Raw genomic sequence first — 19,647 nt, forward strand, 5'->3', positions numbered from 1 at the left:
GCTGACTGTTGGTGGTGTCTGACCTGGGTCCACTCTGCTGACTGTTGGTGGTGTCTGACCTGGGGCCAGTCTCTGACTCTGCTGACTGTTGGTGGTGTCTGACCTGGGTCCACTCTGCTGACCGTTGGTGAGAGGCTGTTGATGGTGTCTGACCTGGTGGTGACCTGGGTCCACTCTGCTGACTGTTGGTGGTGTCTGACCTGGGGCCACTCTGCTGACTGTTGGTGGTGTGACCTGTCCACTCTGCTGACTGTTGGTGGTGTCTGACCTGGGGCCACTCTGCTGACTGTTGGTGGTGTCTGACCTGGGGCCACTCTGCTGACTGTTGGTGGTGTCTGACCTGGCCACTCTGCTGACCACTCTGCTGACTGTTGGTGGTGTCTGACCTGGGGCCACTCTGCTGACTGTTGGTGGTGTCTGACCTGAGTCCACTCTGCTGACACTGACCTGACCTGTGACTCTCCAACACACACACCTCCATTACCTCCCAGCCAGCAGGTCCACTCTGCTGACTGTGTGTGTCACCTGGCTGCTGATTCTGTTGGTGGTGTCTGAAACACACATTAGCAGACTGTTGGTGGTGTTTAATCATGGGGCCAATTGACTGACAATGTCCACTCCCCGATCTGACCTGCCCTGTTCTCTCTGCTGACTGTTGGTGGTGTCTCCTACTCGTTCTCCATAGTGTCTGCAGCATTGGTCAGGTGCTGGGGTTAGTGAATCAGTGGTCAGGTTTGGGGTTAGTGTGACGGTGTGTCTGAAGCCCTCTGGTGACTGGTCTGGGGTTGCTGACTGTTGGTGGTGTCTAGTCCACTCTGCTGACGAGCTTCATGTGTGCTCCAACACACACACTGAGGTATTGTGGGTCTGAGCGTGAGGTGCTGACTGTTGGTGGTGAAGCAGTGGTCAGGTCTGGTGTTAGTGAAGCAGTGGTCAGGTGTGGGGTTGTCTGAATCAGTGGTCAGGTCTGGGGTTACTGTGTACGGTGTGTCTGAAGCAGTGGTCAGGTCTGGTGTTAGGTATGTGTTGTGTGTGTTACCTGGGGTTAGGTGTGTGTTGAGGGTTCTGGTGTTGTGTGTTACCTGGTGTCTGTGACTGTGTGAGTGTTGAGGTGTGAGTGTTAGGTGTGTGTGTTAGGTGTGTGTGAGTGTTAGTGTGAGTGGTCAGTAATGGCGTCCAACTCCACCACCCAGTTCTTTGCTCTGTCCCAGTCCTTCAGTATCTCTGACATCATCATCATCGCTGCTTACTTCCTGCTCAACGTAGCCGTCGGCATCTGGGTGAGACTTACCTACTGTACTGTCTGTCTGTCTGTCTGTCTGTCTGTCTGTCTGTCTGTCTGTCTGTCTGTCTGTCTGTCTGTCTGTCTGTCTGTCTGTCTGTCTGTCTGTCTGTCTGTCTGTCTAATGATCTGTCTGTCTGTCTAACGTCTGTCTGTCTGTCTGTCTGTCTGTCTGTCTGTCTGTCTGTCTGTCTGTCTGTCTGTCTGTCTGTCTGTCTGTCTGTCTGTCTGTCTGTCTGTCTGTCTGTCTGTCTGTCTGTCTGTCTGTCTGTCTGTCATCTGTCTGTCTGTCTGTCTGTCTGTCTGATCTGTCTGTCTGTCACCTGTCTGTCTGTCCTAACGATCTGTCTGTCTGTCTGTCTGTCTGTCTGTCTGTCTGTCTGTCTGTCTGTCTGTCTGTCTGTCTGTCTGTCTGTCTGTCTGTCTGTCTGTCTGTCTGTCTGTCTGTCTGTCTGTCTGTCTGTCTGTCTGTCTGTCTGTCTGTCTGTCTGTCTGTCTGTCTGTCTGTCTGTCTGTCTGTCTGTCTAACGCTGTCTGTCTGTCTGTCTGTCTGTCTGGTCTGTCTAACTGATCTGTCTGTCTGTCTGTCTGAACTCGATCTGTCTGTCTGTCTGTCTGTCTGTCTGTCTGTCTGTCTGGTGTGTGTAACTATGGAACTCTGTCTGGTGTCTGTAACTATGGAACTCTGTCTGGTGTGTGTAACTATGGAACTCTGTCTGTGTGTGTAACTATGGAACTCTGTCTGGTGTGTGTGTAACTATGGAACTCTGTCTGGTGTGTGTAACTATGGAAGCTGTCTGGTGTGTGTAACTATGGAACTCTGTCTGATGTGTGTTACTATGGAACTATGTCTGGTGTGTGTTACTATGGAACTCTGTCTGGTGTGTGTTACTATGGAACTCTTTCTGATGTGTGTTACTATGGAACTATGTCTGGTGTGTGTTACTATGGAACTCTGTCTGGTGTGTGTGTAACTCTGCGTAACTATGGAACTCTGTCTGGTTTGTGTGTAACTCTGTGTAACTATGGAACTCTGTCTGGTGTGTGTAACTATGGAACTCTGTCTGTGTGTGTAACTATGGAACTCTGGTGTGTGTAACTATGGATCTCTGTCTGGTGTGTGTAACTATGGAACTGTCTGTGTGTGTAACTCTGTGTGTAACTCTGTGTAACTATGGATCTCTGTCTGGTGTGTGTAACTATGGAACTCTGTCTGGTGTGTGTAACTATGGAACTCTGTCTGGTGTGTGTAACTATGGAACTCTGTCTGGTGTGTGTGTAACTCTGTGTAACTATGGAACTCTGTCTGGTGTGTGTAACTATGGAACTCTGGTGTGTGTGTAACTCTGTGTAACTATGGAACTCTGTCTGGTGTGTGTAACTATGGAACTCTGTCTGGTGTGTGTGTAACTCTGTGTAACTAATTAACTCTGTCTGGTGTGTGTAACTCTGTGTAACTAATTAACTCTGTCTGGTGTGTGTAACTATGGAACTCTGTCTGGTGTGTGTAACTATGGAACTCTGTCTGGTGTGTGTAACTATGGAACTATGTCTGGTGTGTGTAACTATGGAACTCTGTCTGGTTTGTGTGTAACTCTGTGTAACTATGGAACTCTGTCTGGTTTGTGTGTAACTCTGTGTAACTATGGAACTCTGTCTGGTTTGTGTGTAACTCTGTGTAACTATGGAACTCTGTCTGGTGTGTGTAACTATGGAACTCTGTCTCTGTGTAACTATGGAACTCTGTCTGGTGTGTGTTACTATGGGACTATGTCTGGTGTAACTATGGAACTCTGTCTGGTTTGTGTGTAACTCTGTGTAACTATGGAACTCTGTCTGGTGTGTGTAACTCTGTGTAACTATGGAACTCTGTCTGGTTTGTGTGTAACTCTGTGTAACTATGGATCTCTGTCTGGTGTGTGTAACTATGGAACTCTGTCTATGGAACTCTGTCTGGTGTGTGTAACTATGGAACTATGTCTGGTGTGTGTAACTATGGAACTCTGTCTGGTGTGTGTGTAACTCTGTGTAACTATGGAACTATGTCTGGTTTGTGTGTAACTCTGTGTAACTATGGAACTCTGTCTGGTTTGTGTGTAACTCTGTGTAACTATGGAACTCTGTCTGGTGTGTGTGTAACTCTGTGTAACTATGGAACTCTGTCTGGTGTGTGTGTAACTCTGTGTAACTATGGAACTCTGTCTGGTTTGTGTGTAACTCTGTGTAACTATGGAACTCTGTCTGGTGTGTGTAACTATGGAACTCTGTCTGGTGTGTGTGTAACTCTGTGTAACTATGGAACTCTGTCTGGAACTCTTTTGTGTGTAACTCTGTGTAACTATGGAACTCTGTCTGGTGTGTGTGTAACTCTGTGTAACTATGGAACTCTGTCTGGTGTGTGTAACTATGGAACTCTGTCTGATGTGTGTAACTATGGAACTCTGTCTGGTGTGTGTAACTATGGAACTCTGTCTGGTGTGTGTGTAACTCTGTGTAACTATGGAACTCTGTCTGGTTTGTGTGTAACTCTGTGTAACTATGGAACTCTGTCTGGTGTGTGTAACTATGGAACTCTGTCTGATGTGTGTAACTATGGAACTCTGTCTGGTGTGTAACTATGGAACTCTGTCTGTGTAACTATGGAACTCTGTCTGGTGTGTGTGTAACTATGTCTGTGTAACTATGGAACTCTGTCTGGTTTGTGTGTAACTCTGTGTAACTATGGAACTCTGTCTGGTGTGTGTAACTATGGAACTCTGTCTGGACTGTGTAACTGTGTGTAACTATGGAACTCTGTCTGGTGTGTGTCTGTCTGTGTGTGTAACTATGGAACTCTGTCTGGTGTGTGTAACTATGGAACTCTGTCTGGTGTGTGTAACTATGGAACTCTGTCTCTGTCTGTAACTCTGTGTGTAACTCTGCGTAACTATGGAACTCTGTCTGGTTTGTGTGTAACTCTGTGTAACTATGGAACTCTGTCTGGTGTGTGTAACTATGGAACTCTGTCTGGTGTGTGTGTAACTCTGTGTAACTATGGATCTCTGTCTGGTGTGTGTAACTATGGAACTCTGGTGTGTGTGTAACTCTGTGTAACTATGGAACTCTGTCTGGTGTGTGTAACTATGGAACTCTGTCTGGTGTGTGTGACTATGGAACTCTGTCTGATGTGTGTAACTATGGAACTCTGTCTGGTGTGTGTAACTGTGTAACTCTGTCTGGTTTGTGTGTGTAACTATGGAACTCTGTCTGGTTTGTGTGTAACTCTGTGTAACTATGGAACTCTGTCTGGTTTGTGTGTAACTCTGTCTCTGTGTAACTATGGAACTCTGTCTGGTGTGTGTAACTATGGAACTCTGTCTGTGTAACTAACTCTGTGTAACTATGGAACTCTGTCTGGTTTGTGTGTAACTCTGTGTAACTATGGAACTCTGTCTGGTTTGTGTGTAACTCTGTGTAACTATGGAACTCTGTCTGGTTTGTGTGTAACTCTGTGTAACTATGGAACTCTGTCTGGTTTGTGTGTAACTCTGTGTAACTATGGAACTCTGTCTGGTTTGTGTGTAACTCTGTGTAACTATGGAACTCTGTCTGGTTTGTGTGTAACTCTGTGTAACTATGGAACTCTGTCTGGTTTGTGTGTAACTCTGTGTAACTATGGAACTCTGTCTGTGTAACTCTGTGTAACTATGGAACTCTGTCTGGTTTGTGTGTAACTCTATGTAAACTCTGTCTGGTTTGTGTGTAACTATGGAACTATGTCTGGTGTGTTACTATGGAACTCTGTCTGTAACTATGGAACTCTGTCTGGTTTGTGTGTAACTCTGTGTAACTATGGAACTCTGTCTGGTTTGTGTGTAACTCTGTGTAACTATGGAACTCTGTCTGGTTTGTGTGTAACTCTGTGTAACTATGGAACTCTGTCTGGTTTGTGTGTAACTCTGTGTAACTTTCCTGGCTGGGAGAGACATGGCCTGGTGGCCGGTGAGTCAGATCTTAAAGTCTGTTACATCTGCTGTTGATCTCAAACAGTCCTCCATTTCCTGCTCTTCTTGTGGAAGATCGGAGCCACTCTGTTTACCAGTTGTGTGTGTCTGTGTGTGGTGTTTGTGTGTGTATCTGTGTATCTGTGTGTGTGTTGTATCTGTGTGTGTCTGTGTGTGTCTGTGTGTGGTGTTTGTGGTGTTTGTGTGTGTATCTGTGTGCGGTGTTTGTGTGTGTTTGTGTGTATCTGTGTGGTGTTTGTGTGTTTGTGTGTATCTGTGTCGGGTGTGTGTCTGTGTGTCTGTGTGTGTTGTGGTGTTTGTGTGTCTGTGTGTATCTGTGTGTGGTGTCTGTGGTGTGTGTGTGTGTGTGTATCTGTGAGTAGACTATGGAGCCTCTCTGTTTGCCAGTAGCTGTGAGGGCTCTGGTCTGTTCATCGGTCTGGCTGGAACAGGAGCTGGCATCGCTGTAGCTGGCTGTCGAATGGAACGTAAGGACACACTGTCTGCACACTGGAACACTGCACACACACACACACACACACACACACACACACACACACACACACACACACACACACACACACACACACACACACACACACATTTACACACACAGTGGTGCGTATTCATGGATGCCAATGGAAGCCAGGCTTCCCCAGAAAATTGACCATGAAAAAAACATTTAAAATATTTCTCTTTCATCTCTCTAAGTTTTCATAATTGTCCTTCAATTCACAAGAGGCTGAATGTATCCCACGGATGAAGCATCCGGCGAGTGAAACAGATCCCCTCTGTCTCTGTATGTGTCCCCATCTATCTGATTCGGTCTGGTCATAAAGAGTATGACATTGTTGCTGCTGTTGAAGGCAAGTGAAGCCAGCGAGCATTTGGCCTCCCTTGATAAAAACATTCATAAATAATCAGCGTTGAGCTCAACTGAATGGTCCTGGCACACCAAAACAATGTGTCAGGGGAAGGCTTGTTTCCAATCACATCTAGAGAGATACGTCATGAATGGTCCTGGCACACCAAAACAACGTGTCAGGGGAAGGCTTGTCTCCAATCACATCACATCGAGAGAGATACGTCATGAATGGTCCTGGCACACCAAAACAACGTGTCAGGGGAAGGCTTGTCTCCAATCACATCTAGAGAGATACGTCATGAATGGTCCTGGCACACCAAAACAACGTGTCAGGGGAAGGCTTGTCTCCAATCACATCGAGAGAGATACGTCATGAATGGTCCTGGCACACCAAAACAACGTGTCAGGGGAAGGCTTGTCTCCAATCACATCGAGAGAGATACGTCATGAATGGTCCTGGCACACCAAAACAACGTGTCAGGGGAAGGCTTGTCTCCAATCACATCGAGAGAGATACGTCATGAATGGTCCTGGCACACCAAAACAACGTGTCAGGGGAAGGCTTGTCTCCAATCACATCGAGAGAGATACATCATGAATGGTCCTGGCACACCACAACAACGTGTCAGGGGAAGGCTTCTCTCCAATCACATCACATCGAGAGAGATACGTCATTGACAGAAACAACTTGAATGATTGCATCTCCTTGTGTTGTTGTACTCCGGTGGCTAGCTAGCTAAAATGGTCAGTTTCTGAGTCCTCACAGGTGGCCCAGTGGGCTAGGCTGTGCCACCAGAGATTCTGGGTTCGAGCCCAGGGTCTGTCGCAGCCGGCCGCGACCGGGAGGCCGATGGGGTGGCGCACGGGTTAGGGAGGGTTTGGCCGGTAGGGATATCTTTGTCTCATCGTGCACTAGCGGCTCCTGTGGTCGGGCGCAGTGCACACTGACCAGGTCGCTAGGTGCACTAGGTGTTTCCTCCGACACATTGGTTCCGCTTTGGATGTGCATTGTGTCAAGAAGCAGTGCGGCTTGGTTTGGTTGTGTTTCGGAGGACGTATGGCTCTCGACCTTCGCTTCTCCTGAGTCTGTATGGGAGTTGCAGCGATGAGACAAGACTGTAACTACCAATTGGATACCACGAAATTGGGTCAGTTTCCTAAATTACCCATGGGATGGATATAGGGATTTGAACTTGTGGTTTTACTTAGTTCTCTGTGGCCAATGATTATAACTGCGATTCTGATCCAACCATTAATTCATACATTGTTTTACCCTGGTCTGAGAGGATGGGAGTTCAACATGTAGCTAGATGTAGAAGGCTGATGTTAACTAGCTAACGTTGGCCTTGAATGGAAGTTAGGTTAGCGAGCTAGCATTTTAGCCAGGTAGCCTAGGACCACAAAAACTAAAAGTGTGTACTGTATGACAGAGTGAAAGACCGTTTAGGCAACATGAAAGAGAGGAGGATGGTGTTGGCGTTTCTCTACAGGTAGGGTGAGTCAATATGTTTTTCTACTTGCACAAACACACACACACACAGAAATCAGAACCAGGGACAGTAACATTATATTTAGCTTAAGTTGATTGGACTAAATAGTTTTGGTATCTTTAAGTTGTCACTGTATTAGACTAAGCAGAGCAGGAAGAGTGGAGCAGGAAGAGTGGAGCTGGAAGAGTGGTTGTAGGAAGAGTGGAGCTGGAAGAGTGGAGCTGGAAGAGTGGTTGCTGGAAGAGTGGAGCTGGAAGAGTGGTTGCTGGAAGAGTGGAGCTGGAAGAGTGGTTGCTGGAAGAGTGGAGCTGGAAGAGTGGTTGCTGGAAGAGTGGAGCTGGAAGAGTGGTTGCTGGAAGAGTGGAGCTGGAAGAGTGGTTGCTGGAAGAGTGGAGCTGGAAGAGTGGTTGCTGGAAGAGTGGAGCTGGAAGAGTGGTTGCTGGAAGAGTGGTTGCTGGAAGAGTGGAGCTGGAAGAGTGGTTGTAGGAAGAGTGGAGCTGGAAGAGTGGTTGTAGGAAGAGTGGAGCTGGAAGAGTGGTTGTAGGAAGAGTGGAGCTGGAAGAGTGGTTGTAGGAAGAGTGGAGCTGGAAGAGTGGTTGTAGGAAGAGTGGAGCTGGAAGAGTGGTTGCTGGAAGAGTGGTTGCTGGAAGAGTGGAGCTGGAAGAGTGGTTGCTGGAAGAGTGGTTGCTGGAAGAGTGGTTGTAGGAAGAGTGGAGCTGGAAGAGTGGTTGCTGGAAGAGTGGTTGCTGGAAGAGTGGAGCTGGAAGAGTGGTTGTAGGAAGAGTGGTTGCTGGAAGAGTGGTTGTAGGAAGAGTGGAGCTGGAAGAGTGGTTGTAGGAAGAGTGGAGCTGGAAGAGTGGTAGCTGGAAGAGTGATTATAGGAAGAGTGGAGCTGGAAGAGTGGTTGCTGGAAGAGTGGTTGTAGGAAGAGTGGTTGCTGGAAGAGTGATTATAGGAAGAGTGGTAGTAGGAAGAGTGGTTGCTGGAAGAGTGGTTGTAGGAAGAGTGGAGCTGGAAGAGTGGAGCTGGAAGAGTGATTATAGGAAGAGTGGAGCTGGAAGAGTGGAGCTGGAAGAGTGGTTGTAGGAAGAGTGGAGCTGGAAGAGTGGTTGTAGGAAGAGTGGTTGTAGGAAGAGTGCTTGCTGGAAGAGTGGAGCTGGAAGGGTGGTTGCTGTAAGAGTGGTTGCTGGAAGAGTGGTTGCTGGAAGAGTGGTTGTAGGAAGAGTGGTTGCTGGAAGAGTGGTTGCTGGAAGAGTGGTTGCTGGAAGAGTGGAGCTGGAAGAGTGGTTGTAGGAAGAGTGGAGCTGGAAGAGTGGTTGATGGAAGAGTGGAGCTGGAAGAGTGGTTGTAGGAAGAGTGGAGCTGGAAGAGTGGAGCAGGAAGAGTGGTTGATGGAAGAGTGGAGCTGGAAGAGTGGTTTATGGAAGAGTGGAGCTGGAAGAGTGGAGCTGGAAGAGTAGCTGTAGGAAGAGTAGTTTCTGGAAGAGTGGTTGCTGGAAGAGTTGAGCTGGAAGAGTGGTTGTAGGAAGAGCGGAGCTGGAAGAGTGGAGCTGGAAGAGTGGAGCTGGAAGAGGGGTTGTAGGAAGAGTGGAGCTGGAAGAGTGGAGCTGTAAGAGTGGAGCTGGAAGAGTGGTTGTAGGAAGAGTGGAGCAGGAAGAGTGGTTGCTGGAAGAGTGGAGCTGGAAGAGTGGTTGCTGGAAGAGTGGAGCTGGAAGAGTGGTTGTAGGAAGAGTGGAGCAGGAAGAGTGGTTGCTGGAAGAGTGGAGCTGGAAGAGTGGTTGTAGGAAGAGTGGAGCAGGAAGAGTGGTAGCTGGAAGAGTGGAGCTGGAAGAGGGGTTGTAGGAAGAGTGGAGCTGGAAGAGTGGCGCTGTAAGAGTGGAGCTGGAAGAGTGGAGCTGGAAGAGTGGAGCTGGAAGAGTGGTTGTAGGAAGAGTGGTTGCTGGAAGAGTGGAGCAGGAAGAGTGGTTGATGGAAGAGTGGTGCTGGAAGAGTGGAGCTGGAAGAGTGGTTGCTGGAAGAGTGGAGCTGGAAGAGTGGTTGTAGGAAGAGTGCAGCAGGAAGAGTGGTTGCTGGAAGAGTGGAGCTGGAAGAGTGGAGCTGGAAGAGTGGTTGCTGGAAGAGTGGAGCTGGAAGAGTGGAGCTGGAAGAGTGGTTGATGGAAGAGTGGTGCTGGAAGAGTGGTTGATGGAAGAGTGGAGCTGGAAGAGTGGTTTATGGAAGAGTGGAGCTGGAAGAGTGGAGCTGGAAGAGTGGTTGATGGAAGAGTGGAGCTGGAAGAGTGGTTGATGGAAGAGTGGTGCAGGAAGAGTGGTTGATGGAAGAGTGGAGCTGGAAGAGTGGAGCTGGAAGAGTGGAGCTGGAAGAGTGGTTGTTGGAAGAGTGGAGCTGGAAGAGTGGTTGTAGGAAGAGTGCAGCAGGAAGAGTGGTTGCTGGAAGAGTGGTTTATGGAAGAGTGGAGCTGGAAGAGTAGCTGTAGGAAGAGTAGTTGCTGGAAGAGGGGTTGCTGGAAGAGTGGAGCTGGAAGAGTGGTTGCTGGAAGAGTGGAGCTGGAAGAGTGGTTGTAGGAAGAGTGGAGCTGGAAGAGTGGAGCTGGAAGAGTGGTTGCAGGAAGAGTGGAGCAGGAAGAGTGGTTGCTGGAACAGTGGAGCTGGAAGAGTGGTTGCAACAAAGGACAAGCAGCACGCAGACAGACAGAGCAACATATCAGCACGCAGACAGACAGAGCAACATATCAGCACGCAGACAGACAGAGCAACATATCAGCACGCAGACAGACAGAGCAACATATCAGCACACAGACAGACAGAGCAACATATCAGCACGCAGACAGACAGAGCAACATAGCAGCACGCAGACAGACAGAGCAACATATCAGCACACAGACAGACAGAGCAACATAGGACTGTTTTTCTCCCCTGACACACAGACATCTGGCTCAGTAACATCAGTTGTCCTCTTTGTGAGGAACAAGCAGACTGTTTTTTATCACATTGAGATGCAAACATGAGTCACTGAGTTACTGAGTAATTTACACTACCGTTCAAAAGTTCAGGGCCACGTACAAATGTCCTTGTTTTTGAAAGAAAAAGGTTGCTCTCTGCTTTTGAGATTAAACAAATGTGTGGTTGAATTTATTCTGCCGCTGTGTCTTCTTATTGTCTCGGCCTTCACAGTGGCAAGGCCTTTAGGCCTGTTTATCAGTGGCAAGGCCTTTAGGCCTGTTTATCAGTGGCAAGGCCTTTAGGCCTGTTTATCAGTGGCAAGGCCTTTAGGCCTGTTTATCAGTGGCAAGGCCTTTAGGCCTGTTTATCAGTGGCAAGGCCTTTAGGCCTGTTTATCAGTGGCAAGGCCTTTAGGCCTGTTTATCAGTGGCAAGGCCTTTAGGCCTGTTTATCAGTGGCAAGGCCTTTAGGCCTGTTTATCAGTGGCAAGGCCTTTAGGCCTGTTTATCACAGTGGCAAGGCCTTTAGGCCTGTTTATCAGTGGCAAGGCCTTTAGGCCTGTTTATCAGTGGCAAGGCCTTTAGGTCTGTTTATCAGTGGCAAGGCCTTTAGGCCTGTTTATCAGTGGCAAGGCCTTTAGGCCTGTTTATCAGAGTGGCAAGGCCTTTAGGCCTGTTTATCAGTGGCAAGGCCTTTAGGCCTGTTTATCAGTGGCAAGGCCTTTAGGCCTGTTTATCAGTGGCAAGGCCTTTAGGCCTGTTTATCAGTGGCAAGGCCTTTAGGTCTGTTTATCACAGTGGCAAGGCCTTTAGGCCTGTTTATCACAGTGGCAAGGCCTTTAGGCCTGTTTATCACAGTGGCAAGGCCTTTAGGCCTGTTTATCAGTGGCAAGGCCTTTTGGCCTGTTTATCACAGAGGCAAGGCCTTTTGGCCTGTTTATCAGTGGCAAGGCCTTTAGGCCTGTTTATCACAGTGGCAAGGCTTTTGGGCCTGTTTATCACAGTGGCAAGGCCTTTAGGCCTGTTTATCACAGTGGCAAGGCCTTTAGGCCTGTTTATCAGTGGCAAGGCCTTTAGGCCTGTTTATCAGTGGCAAGGCCTTTAGGCCTGTTTATCAGTGGCAAGGCCTTTAGGCCTGTTTATCAGTGGCAAGTCCTTTAGGCCTGTTTATCACAGTGGCAAGGCCTTTAGGCCTGTTTATCAGTGGCAAGGCCTTTAGGCCTGTTTATCAGAGGCAAGGCCTTTAGGCCTGTTTATCACAGAGGCAAGGCCTTTAGGCCTGTTTATCAGAGGCAAGGCCTTTAGGCCTGTTTATCAGAGGCAAGTCCTTTAGGCCTGTTTATCAGTGGCAAGTCCTTTAGGCCTGTTTATCACAGAGGCAAGGCCTTTAGGCCTGTTTATCAGTGGCAAGGCCTTTAGGCCTGTTTATCAGTGGCAAGGCCTTTAGGCCTGTTTATCACAGTGGCAAGGCCTTTAGGCCTGTTTATCAGAGGCAAGGCCTTTAGGCCTGTTTATCACAGTGGCAAGGCCTGTAGGCCTGTTTATCAGTGGCAAGGCCTTTAGGCCTGTTTATCAGTGGCAAGGCCTTTAGGCCTGTTTATCAGTGGCAAGGCCTTTAGGCCTGTTTATCAGTGGCAAGGCCTTTAGGCCTGTTTATCAGTGGCAAGGCCTTTAGGCCTGTTTATCAGTGGCAAGGCCTTTAGGTCTGTTTATCACAGTGGCAAGGCCTTTAGGCCTGTTTATCACAGTGGCAAGGCCTTTAGGTCTGTTTATCACAGTGGCAAGGCCTTTAGGCCTGTTTATCAGTGGCAAGGCCTTTAGGCCTGTTTATCAGTGGCAAGGCCTTTAGGCCTGTTTATCAGAGGCAAGGCCTTTAGGTCTGTTTATCAGTGGCAAGGCCTTTAGGTCTGTTTATCAGTGGCAAGGCCTTTAGGTCTGTTTATCAGAGTGGCAAGGCCTTTAGGTCTGTTTATCACAGTGGCAAGGCCTTTAGGCCTGTTTATCAGTGGCAAGGCCTTTAGGTCTGTTTATCAGAGGCAAGGCCTTTAGGTCTGTTTATCAGAGGCAAGGCCTTTAGGCCTGTTTATCACAGTGGCAAGGCCTTTAGGCCTGTTTATCAGTGGCAAGGCCTTTAGGCCTGTTTATCACAGTGGCAAGGCCTTTAGGCCTGTTTATCACAGTGGCAAGGCCTTTAGGCCTGTTTATCACAGTGGCAAGGCCTTTAGGCCTGTTTATCAGTGGCAAGGCCTTTAGGCCTATTTATCACAGTGGCAAGGCCTTTAGGCCTGTTTATCACAGTGGCAAGGCCTTTAGGCCTGTTTATCACAGTGGCAAGGCCTTTAGGCCTGTTTATCAGTGGCAAGGCCTTTAGGCCTGTTTATCAGTGGCAAGGCCTTTAGGCCTGTTTATCACAGTGGCAAGGCCTTTAGGCCTGTTTATCAGTGGCAAGGCCTTTAGGCCTGTTTATCAGTGGCAAGGCCTTTAGGCCTGTTTATCAGTGGCAAGGCCTTTAGGCCTGTTTATCAGTGGCAAGGCCTTTAGGCCTGTTTATCAGTGGCAAGGCCTTTAGGCCTGTTTATCAGTGGCAAGGCCTTTAGGCCTGTTTATCAGAGGCAAGGCCTTTAGGCCTGTTTATCACAGTGGCAAGGCCTTTAGGCCTGTTTATCACAGTGGCAAGGCCTTTAGGCCTGTTTATCACAGTGGCAAGGCCTTTAGGCCTGTTTATCAGTGGCAAGGCCTTTAGGCCTGTTTATCACAGTGGCAAGGCCTTTAGGTCTGTTTATCAGTGGCAAGGCCTTTAGGCCTGTTTATCAGTGGCAAGGCCTTTAGGCCTGTTTATCAGTGGCAAGGCCTTTAGGCCTGTTTATCAGTGGCAAGGCCTTTAGGCCTGTTTATCACAGTGGCAAGGCCTTTAGGCCTGTTTATCACAGTGGCAAGGCCTTTAGGCCTGTTTATCAGAGTGGCAAGGCCTTTAGGCCTGTTTATCAGTGGCAAGGCCTTTAGGCCTGTTTATCACAGTGGCAAGGCCTTTAGGCCTGTTTATCACAGTGGCAAGGCCTTTAGGCCTGTTTATCAGGCAAGGCCTTTAGGCCTGTTTATCACAGTGGCAAGGCCTTTAGGCCTGTTTATCACAGTGGCAAGGCCTTTAGGCCTGTTTATCAGAGGCAAGGCCTTTAGGCCTGTTTATCAGAGTGGCAAGGCCTTTAGGCCTGTTTATCACAGTGGCAAGGCCTTTAGGCCTGTTTATCAGAGGCAAGGCCTTTAGGCCTGTTTATCACAGTGGCAAGGCCTTTAGGCCTGTTTATCAGAGTGGCAAGGCCTTTAGGCCTGTTTATCACAGTGGCAAGGCCTTTAGGCCTGTTTATCAGAGGCAAGGCCTTTAGGCCTGTTTATCAGAGGCAAGGCCTTTAGGCCTGTTTATCAGAGGCAAGGCCTTTAGGCCTGTTTATCAGTGGCAAGGCCTTTAGGCCTGTTTATCAGAGGCAAGGCCTTTAGGCCTGTTTATCACAGTGGCAAGGCCTTTAGGCCTGTTTATCAGAGGCAAGGCCTTTAGGCCTGTTTATCACAGTGGCAAGGCCTTTAGGCCTGTTTATCAGAGGCAAGGCCTTTAGGCCTGTTTATCACAGTGGCAAGGCCTTTAGGCCTGTTTATCAGAGGCAAGGCCTTTAGGCCTGTTTATCACAGTGGCAAGGCCTTTAGGCCTGTTTATCACAGTGGCAAGGCCTTTAGGCCTGTTTATCAGTGGCAAGGCCTTTAGGCCTGTTTATCAGTGGCAAGGCCTTTAGGCCTGTTTATCAGTGGCAAGGCCTTTAGGCCTGTTTATCAGTGGCAAGGCCTTTAGGCCTGTTTATCAGTGGCAAGGCCTTTAGGCCTGTTTATCAGTGGCAAGGCCTTTAGGCCTGTTTATCAGTGGCAAGGCCTTTAGGCCTGTTTATCAGTGGCAAGGCCTTTAGGCCTGTTTATCAGTGGCAAGGCCTTTAGGCCTGTTTATCACAGTGGCAAGGCCTTTAGGCCTGTTTATCAGTGGCAAGGCCTTTAGGCCTGTTTATCACAGAGGCAAGGCCTTTAGGCCTGTTTATCAGTGGCAAGGCCTTTAGGCCTGTTTATCACAGTGGCAAGGCCTTTAGGCCTGTTTATCAGTGGCAAGGCCTTTAGGCCTGTTTATCAGTGGCAAGGCCTTTAGGCCTGTTTATCAGTGGCAAGGCCTTTAGAGTGCATTCAGACCCCTTGACTTTTTCCACATTTTGTTACGTTTCAGCATTATTCTAAAATCAATCTACACACAATACCCCATAATGAGAGGCAAGGCCAATACCCCATAATGAGTGGCAAGGCCAATACCCCATAATGAGTGGCAAGGCCAATACCCCATAATGAGTGGCAAGGCCAATACCCCATAATGAGTGGCAAGGCCAATACCCCATTGAGAGGCAGCCAATACCCCATTTACATTTACCCCATAATCAGAGGCAAGGCCTTTACCCCATTGAGTGGCAAGGCCAATACCCCATAATGAGTACAATTTAATGATTCAAGGCCTTTACATTATACATACCCCATAATGAGTGGCAAGGCCAATACCCCATAATGAGAGGCAAGGCCCTTTATAATTTAATGAGAGGCAAGGCCAGTATAATGAGAGGCAAGGCCCTTTACCCCATAATGAGTGGCAAGGCCAATACCCCATAATGAGACAGCCAATACCCCATAATTTGGCAAGGCCAATACCCCATAATGAGAGGCAAGGCCATTTACCCCATAATGAGAGACCCTTACCCCATTTAAGTATTCAGACCCCCCTTTAATTTAATGAGTGGCAAGGCCAATACCCCATTGAGTGGCAAGGCCAATACCCCATAATGAGTGGCAAGGCCAATACCCCATAAGTATGGCAAGGCCAATACCCCATAATGAGAGGCACCAATACCCTTGAGAGGCAATTTACCCCATATTCAGAGGCCCTTTACATTTACAGTAGGCCAGACCCTTTACATTTACAGTATTCAGACCCTTTACATTGAGAGGCAAGGCCAATACCCCATAATGACAAAGAAAAACGGTTTTTAGAAAAATATTAATAATTACAAACTGAAATATGACATTTAGTATTCAGACCCTTTACATTTATTATTCAGACCCTTTACATTTAGTATTCAGACCCTTTACATTTACAGTATTCAGACCCTTTACATTTACAGTATTCAGACCCTTTACATTTACAGTATTCAGACCCTTTACATTTACAGTATTCAGACCCTTTACATTTAGTATTCAGACCCTTTACATTTACAGTATTCAGACCCTTTACATTTACAGTATTCAGACCCTTTACATTTAGTATTCAGACCCTTTACATTTACAGTATTCAGACCCTTTACATTTACAGTATTCAGACCCTTTACATTTACAGTATTCAGACCCTTTACATTTAGTATTCAGACCCTTTACATTTACAGTATTCAGACCCTTTACATTTACAGTATTCAGACCCTTTACATTTACAGTATTCAGACCCTTTACATTTACAGTATTCAGACCCTTTACATTTACAGTATTCAGACCCTTTACATTTACAGTATTCAGACCCTTTTACATTTACAGTATTCAGACCCTTTACATTTACAGTATTCAGACCCTTTACATTTACAGTATTCAGACCCTTTACATTTAGTATTCAGACCCTTTACATTTACAGTATTCAGACCCTTTACATTTACAGTATTCAGACCCTTTACATTTACAGTATTCAGACCCTTTACATTTACAGTATTCAGACCCTTTACATTTAGTATTCAGACCCTTTACATTTAGTATTCAGACCCTTTACTCAGTACTTTGTTGAAGCACCTTTGGCAGCGATTACAGCCTTGAGTCTTCTTGGGTATGGCGCTCCACGCTTGGCACATCTGCATTTGGGGAGTTTCTCCCATTCTTCTCTGCAGATCCTCTCAAGCTCTGCCAGGTTGGATGGGGAGCGTCGCTGCACAGATTTTTTCAGGTCTCTCCAGAGATGTTCGATCAATTCCGGTCTCTGGCTGGGCCACTCAAGGACATTCAGAGACTCGTCCCGAAAACACTCCTGCGTTGTCTTGGCTGTGTGCTTTAAGGTCGTTGTTCTGTTGGAAGGTGAACCTTCGCCCCAGTCTGAGGTCCTGAGCAGGTTTTCATCAAGGATCTCTCTGTACTTTGCGCTGTTCATCTTTCCCTCGATCTTGACTAGTCTCTCAGTCCCTGCCGCTGAAAAACATCCCCACAGCATAATGCTGCAACCACCATGCTTCACAGTAGGGATGGTTCCAGGTTTCCTCCAGACGTGACGCTTGGCATTCAGGCCAAAGAGTTCAATCTTGGTTTCATAAGACCAGAGAATCTTGTTTATCTGAGAGTCTTTAGCTGCCTTTTGGCAAACTTTCGTGAGCTGTCATGTGACTTTTACTGAGGAGTGGCTTCCGTTTGGCCCCTCTACCTGATTGGTGGAGTGCTGCAGAGATGGTTGTCCTTCTGGAAGGTTCTCCCATCTCCACAGAGGAACTCTGGAGCTCTGTCAGAGTGACCATCGGGTTCTTAGTCACCTCCCTGACCGAGGCCCTTCTCCCCGATTGCTCAGTTTGGCCGGGCGACCAGCTCTAGGAAGAGTCTTGATGGATCTAAACTTCTTCCATTTAAGATTGATGGAAGCCACTGTGTTCTTGGGGATCTTCAATGCTGCAGAAATGTGTTGGTATCCTTCCCCAGATCTGTGCCTCGTCACAATCCTGTCTCGAAATTCTATGGAGAATTCCTTTGACCTCATGGCTTGTTTTTTTCTCTGACATGCACTGTTGACTGTGGGACCTTATATAGACAGATGTGTGCCTTTCCAAATCATGTTCAATTAATTGAATTTACCACAGGTGGACTCCAATCAAGTTGTTGAAACATCTCAAGGATGATCAATGATAACAGGATGCACCTGAGATCAATTTAGAGTCTCATAGTAAAGGGTCTTAATATTTATGTAAATAAGTCATTTCTGTTTTTATTTTTTAATACATTTGCAAAATATTCCGTTTTCACTTTGTCATTATGGGTTACTGAGTGTAGATTTATGAGGAAAACATTTGATTTAATAGATTTTAGAATAGGCGTTTAACATAACAAAATGTGGAAAAGGTCAAGTGGTCTGAATAGTTTCCGAATGTAAGTTAACAGGTTATAGAACAAACAGCGCAGGATGTTACACCCCTACTAAACTTCCCCAGTGGTTTCCCCCACTCACCCCTACTAACCTTCCCCAGTGGTTTCCCCACTCACCCCTACTAAACTCACCCCTCCACCTTCCCCAGTGGTTTCACCCCACTCCACCCCTACTAACCTTCCCCAGTGGTTTCCCCCACTCACCCCTACTATCCATCCCCAGTGGTTTCCCCACTCACCCCTACTAACCTTCCCCAGTGGTTTCCCCCACTCACCCCTACTATCCATCCCCAGTGGTTTCCCCACTCACCCCTACTAACCTTCCCCAGTGGTTTCCCCACTCACCCCTACTAACCTTCCCCAGTGGATTCCCCCACTCACCCCTACTAACCATCCCCAGTGGTTTCCCCCACTCACCCCTACTGCATACACAGCCTCCCCTACTGCATACACAGCTTCCCCAGTGGTTTCCCCACTCACCCCTACTGCATACACACACCGTGCCAAGGTTGGGGTTAATTCTACAAATTCTAATTAAATTCTCTGTCAAATCCAGGTCAGACTTTTTTTCAGGCTGAGCATTTCACTGTTCAGACAACAGGGGGCAGTGTAACCAGCTGATTATTATGTATAGTAGTAGTACCATCAGCAGAAAGCAGGGGGCAGTGTGACAGCTGATTATTATGTATAGTAGTGGTACCATCAGCGGGGGGCAGTGTAACCAGCTGATTATTATGTATAGTAGTAGTACCATCAGCAGACAGCAGGGGGCAGTGTAACCAGCTGATTATTATGTATAGTAGTATTACCATCAGCAGACAGCAGGGGGCAGTGTAACCAGCTGATTATTATGTATAGTAGTAGTACCATCAGCAGACAGCAGGGGGCAGTGTAACCAGCTGATTATTATGTATAGTAGTAGTACCATCAGGGGGCAGTGTAACCAGCTGATTATTATGTATAGTAGTAGTACCATCAGCAGACAGCAGGGGGCAGTGTAACCAGAACAGACAGCAGGGGGCAGTGTAACCAGCTGATTATTATGTATAGTAGTAGTACCATCAACAGACAGCAGGGGGCAGTGTAACCAGCTGATTATTATGTATAGTAGTAGTACCATCAGCAGGGGGCAGTATAACCAGCTGATTATTATGTATAGTAGTAGTACCATCAGCAGGGGGCAGTGTAACCAGAACAGACAGCAGGGGGCAGTGTAACCAGCTGATTATTATGTATAGTAGTAGTACCATCAGGGGGCAGTGTAACCAGCTGATTATTATGTATAGTAGTAGTACCATCAACAGACAGCAGGGGGCAGTGTAACCAGCTGATTATTATGTATAGTAGTAGTACCAACAGGGGGCAGTGTAACCAGCTGATTATTATGAATAGCAGTAGTACCATCAGCAGGGGGCAGTGTAACCAGAACAGACAGCAGGGGGCAGTGTAACCAGCTGATTATTATGTATAGTAGTAGTACCATCAGGGGGCAGTGTAACCAGCTAATTATTATGTATAGTAGTAGTACCATCAACAGACAGCAGGGGCAGTGTAACTAGCTGATTATTATGTATAGTAGTAGTACCATCAGCAGACAGCAGGGGGCAGTGTAACCAGCTGATTATTATGTATAGTAGTAGTACCATCAGCAGACAGCAGGGGGCAGTGTAACCAGCTGATTATTATGTATAGTAGTAGTACCATCAGCAGACAGCAGGGGGCAGTGTAACCAGCTGATTATTATGTATAGTGGTACCATCAGGGGGCAGTGTAACCAGCTGATTATTATGTATAGTGGTACCATCAGGGGGCAGTGTAACTAGCTGATTATTATGTATAGTAGTAGTACCATCAGCAGACAGCAGGGGGCAGTGTAACCAGCTGATTATTTTGCAGTTCCTCTCACAGTT

At 47.3% G+C, this 19,647-nt stretch overlaps 1 protein-coding gene across 1 annotated transcript in view; it reads left to right on the top strand.

The window, feature by feature from the left end:
- The first annotated feature begins 1,117 nt into the window (after nucleotides 1-1,117).
- Nucleotides 1,118-19,647, top strand: part of LOC121843667 (sodium/glucose cotransporter 5-like) — a 34,288-nt gene continuing 15,758 nt past the window's right edge. The window contains exon 1 of the mRNA XM_042313432.1: nucleotides 1,118-1,280. Within this exon, the coding sequence (XP_042169366.1) occupies nucleotides 1,170-1,280 (111 nt within the window). The 5' untranslated portion in view covers nucleotides 1,118-1,169. The remainder of the gene's footprint in view (nucleotides 1,281-19,647) is intronic.

Source organism: Oncorhynchus tshawytscha, unplaced genomic scaffold, assembly GCF_018296145.1.
Source record: "Oncorhynchus tshawytscha isolate Ot180627B unplaced genomic scaffold, Otsh_v2.0 Un_contig_8450_pilon_pilon, whole genome shotgun sequence".
Taxonomy (NCBI): domain Eukaryota; kingdom Metazoa; phylum Chordata; class Actinopteri; order Salmoniformes; family Salmonidae; genus Oncorhynchus; species Oncorhynchus tshawytscha.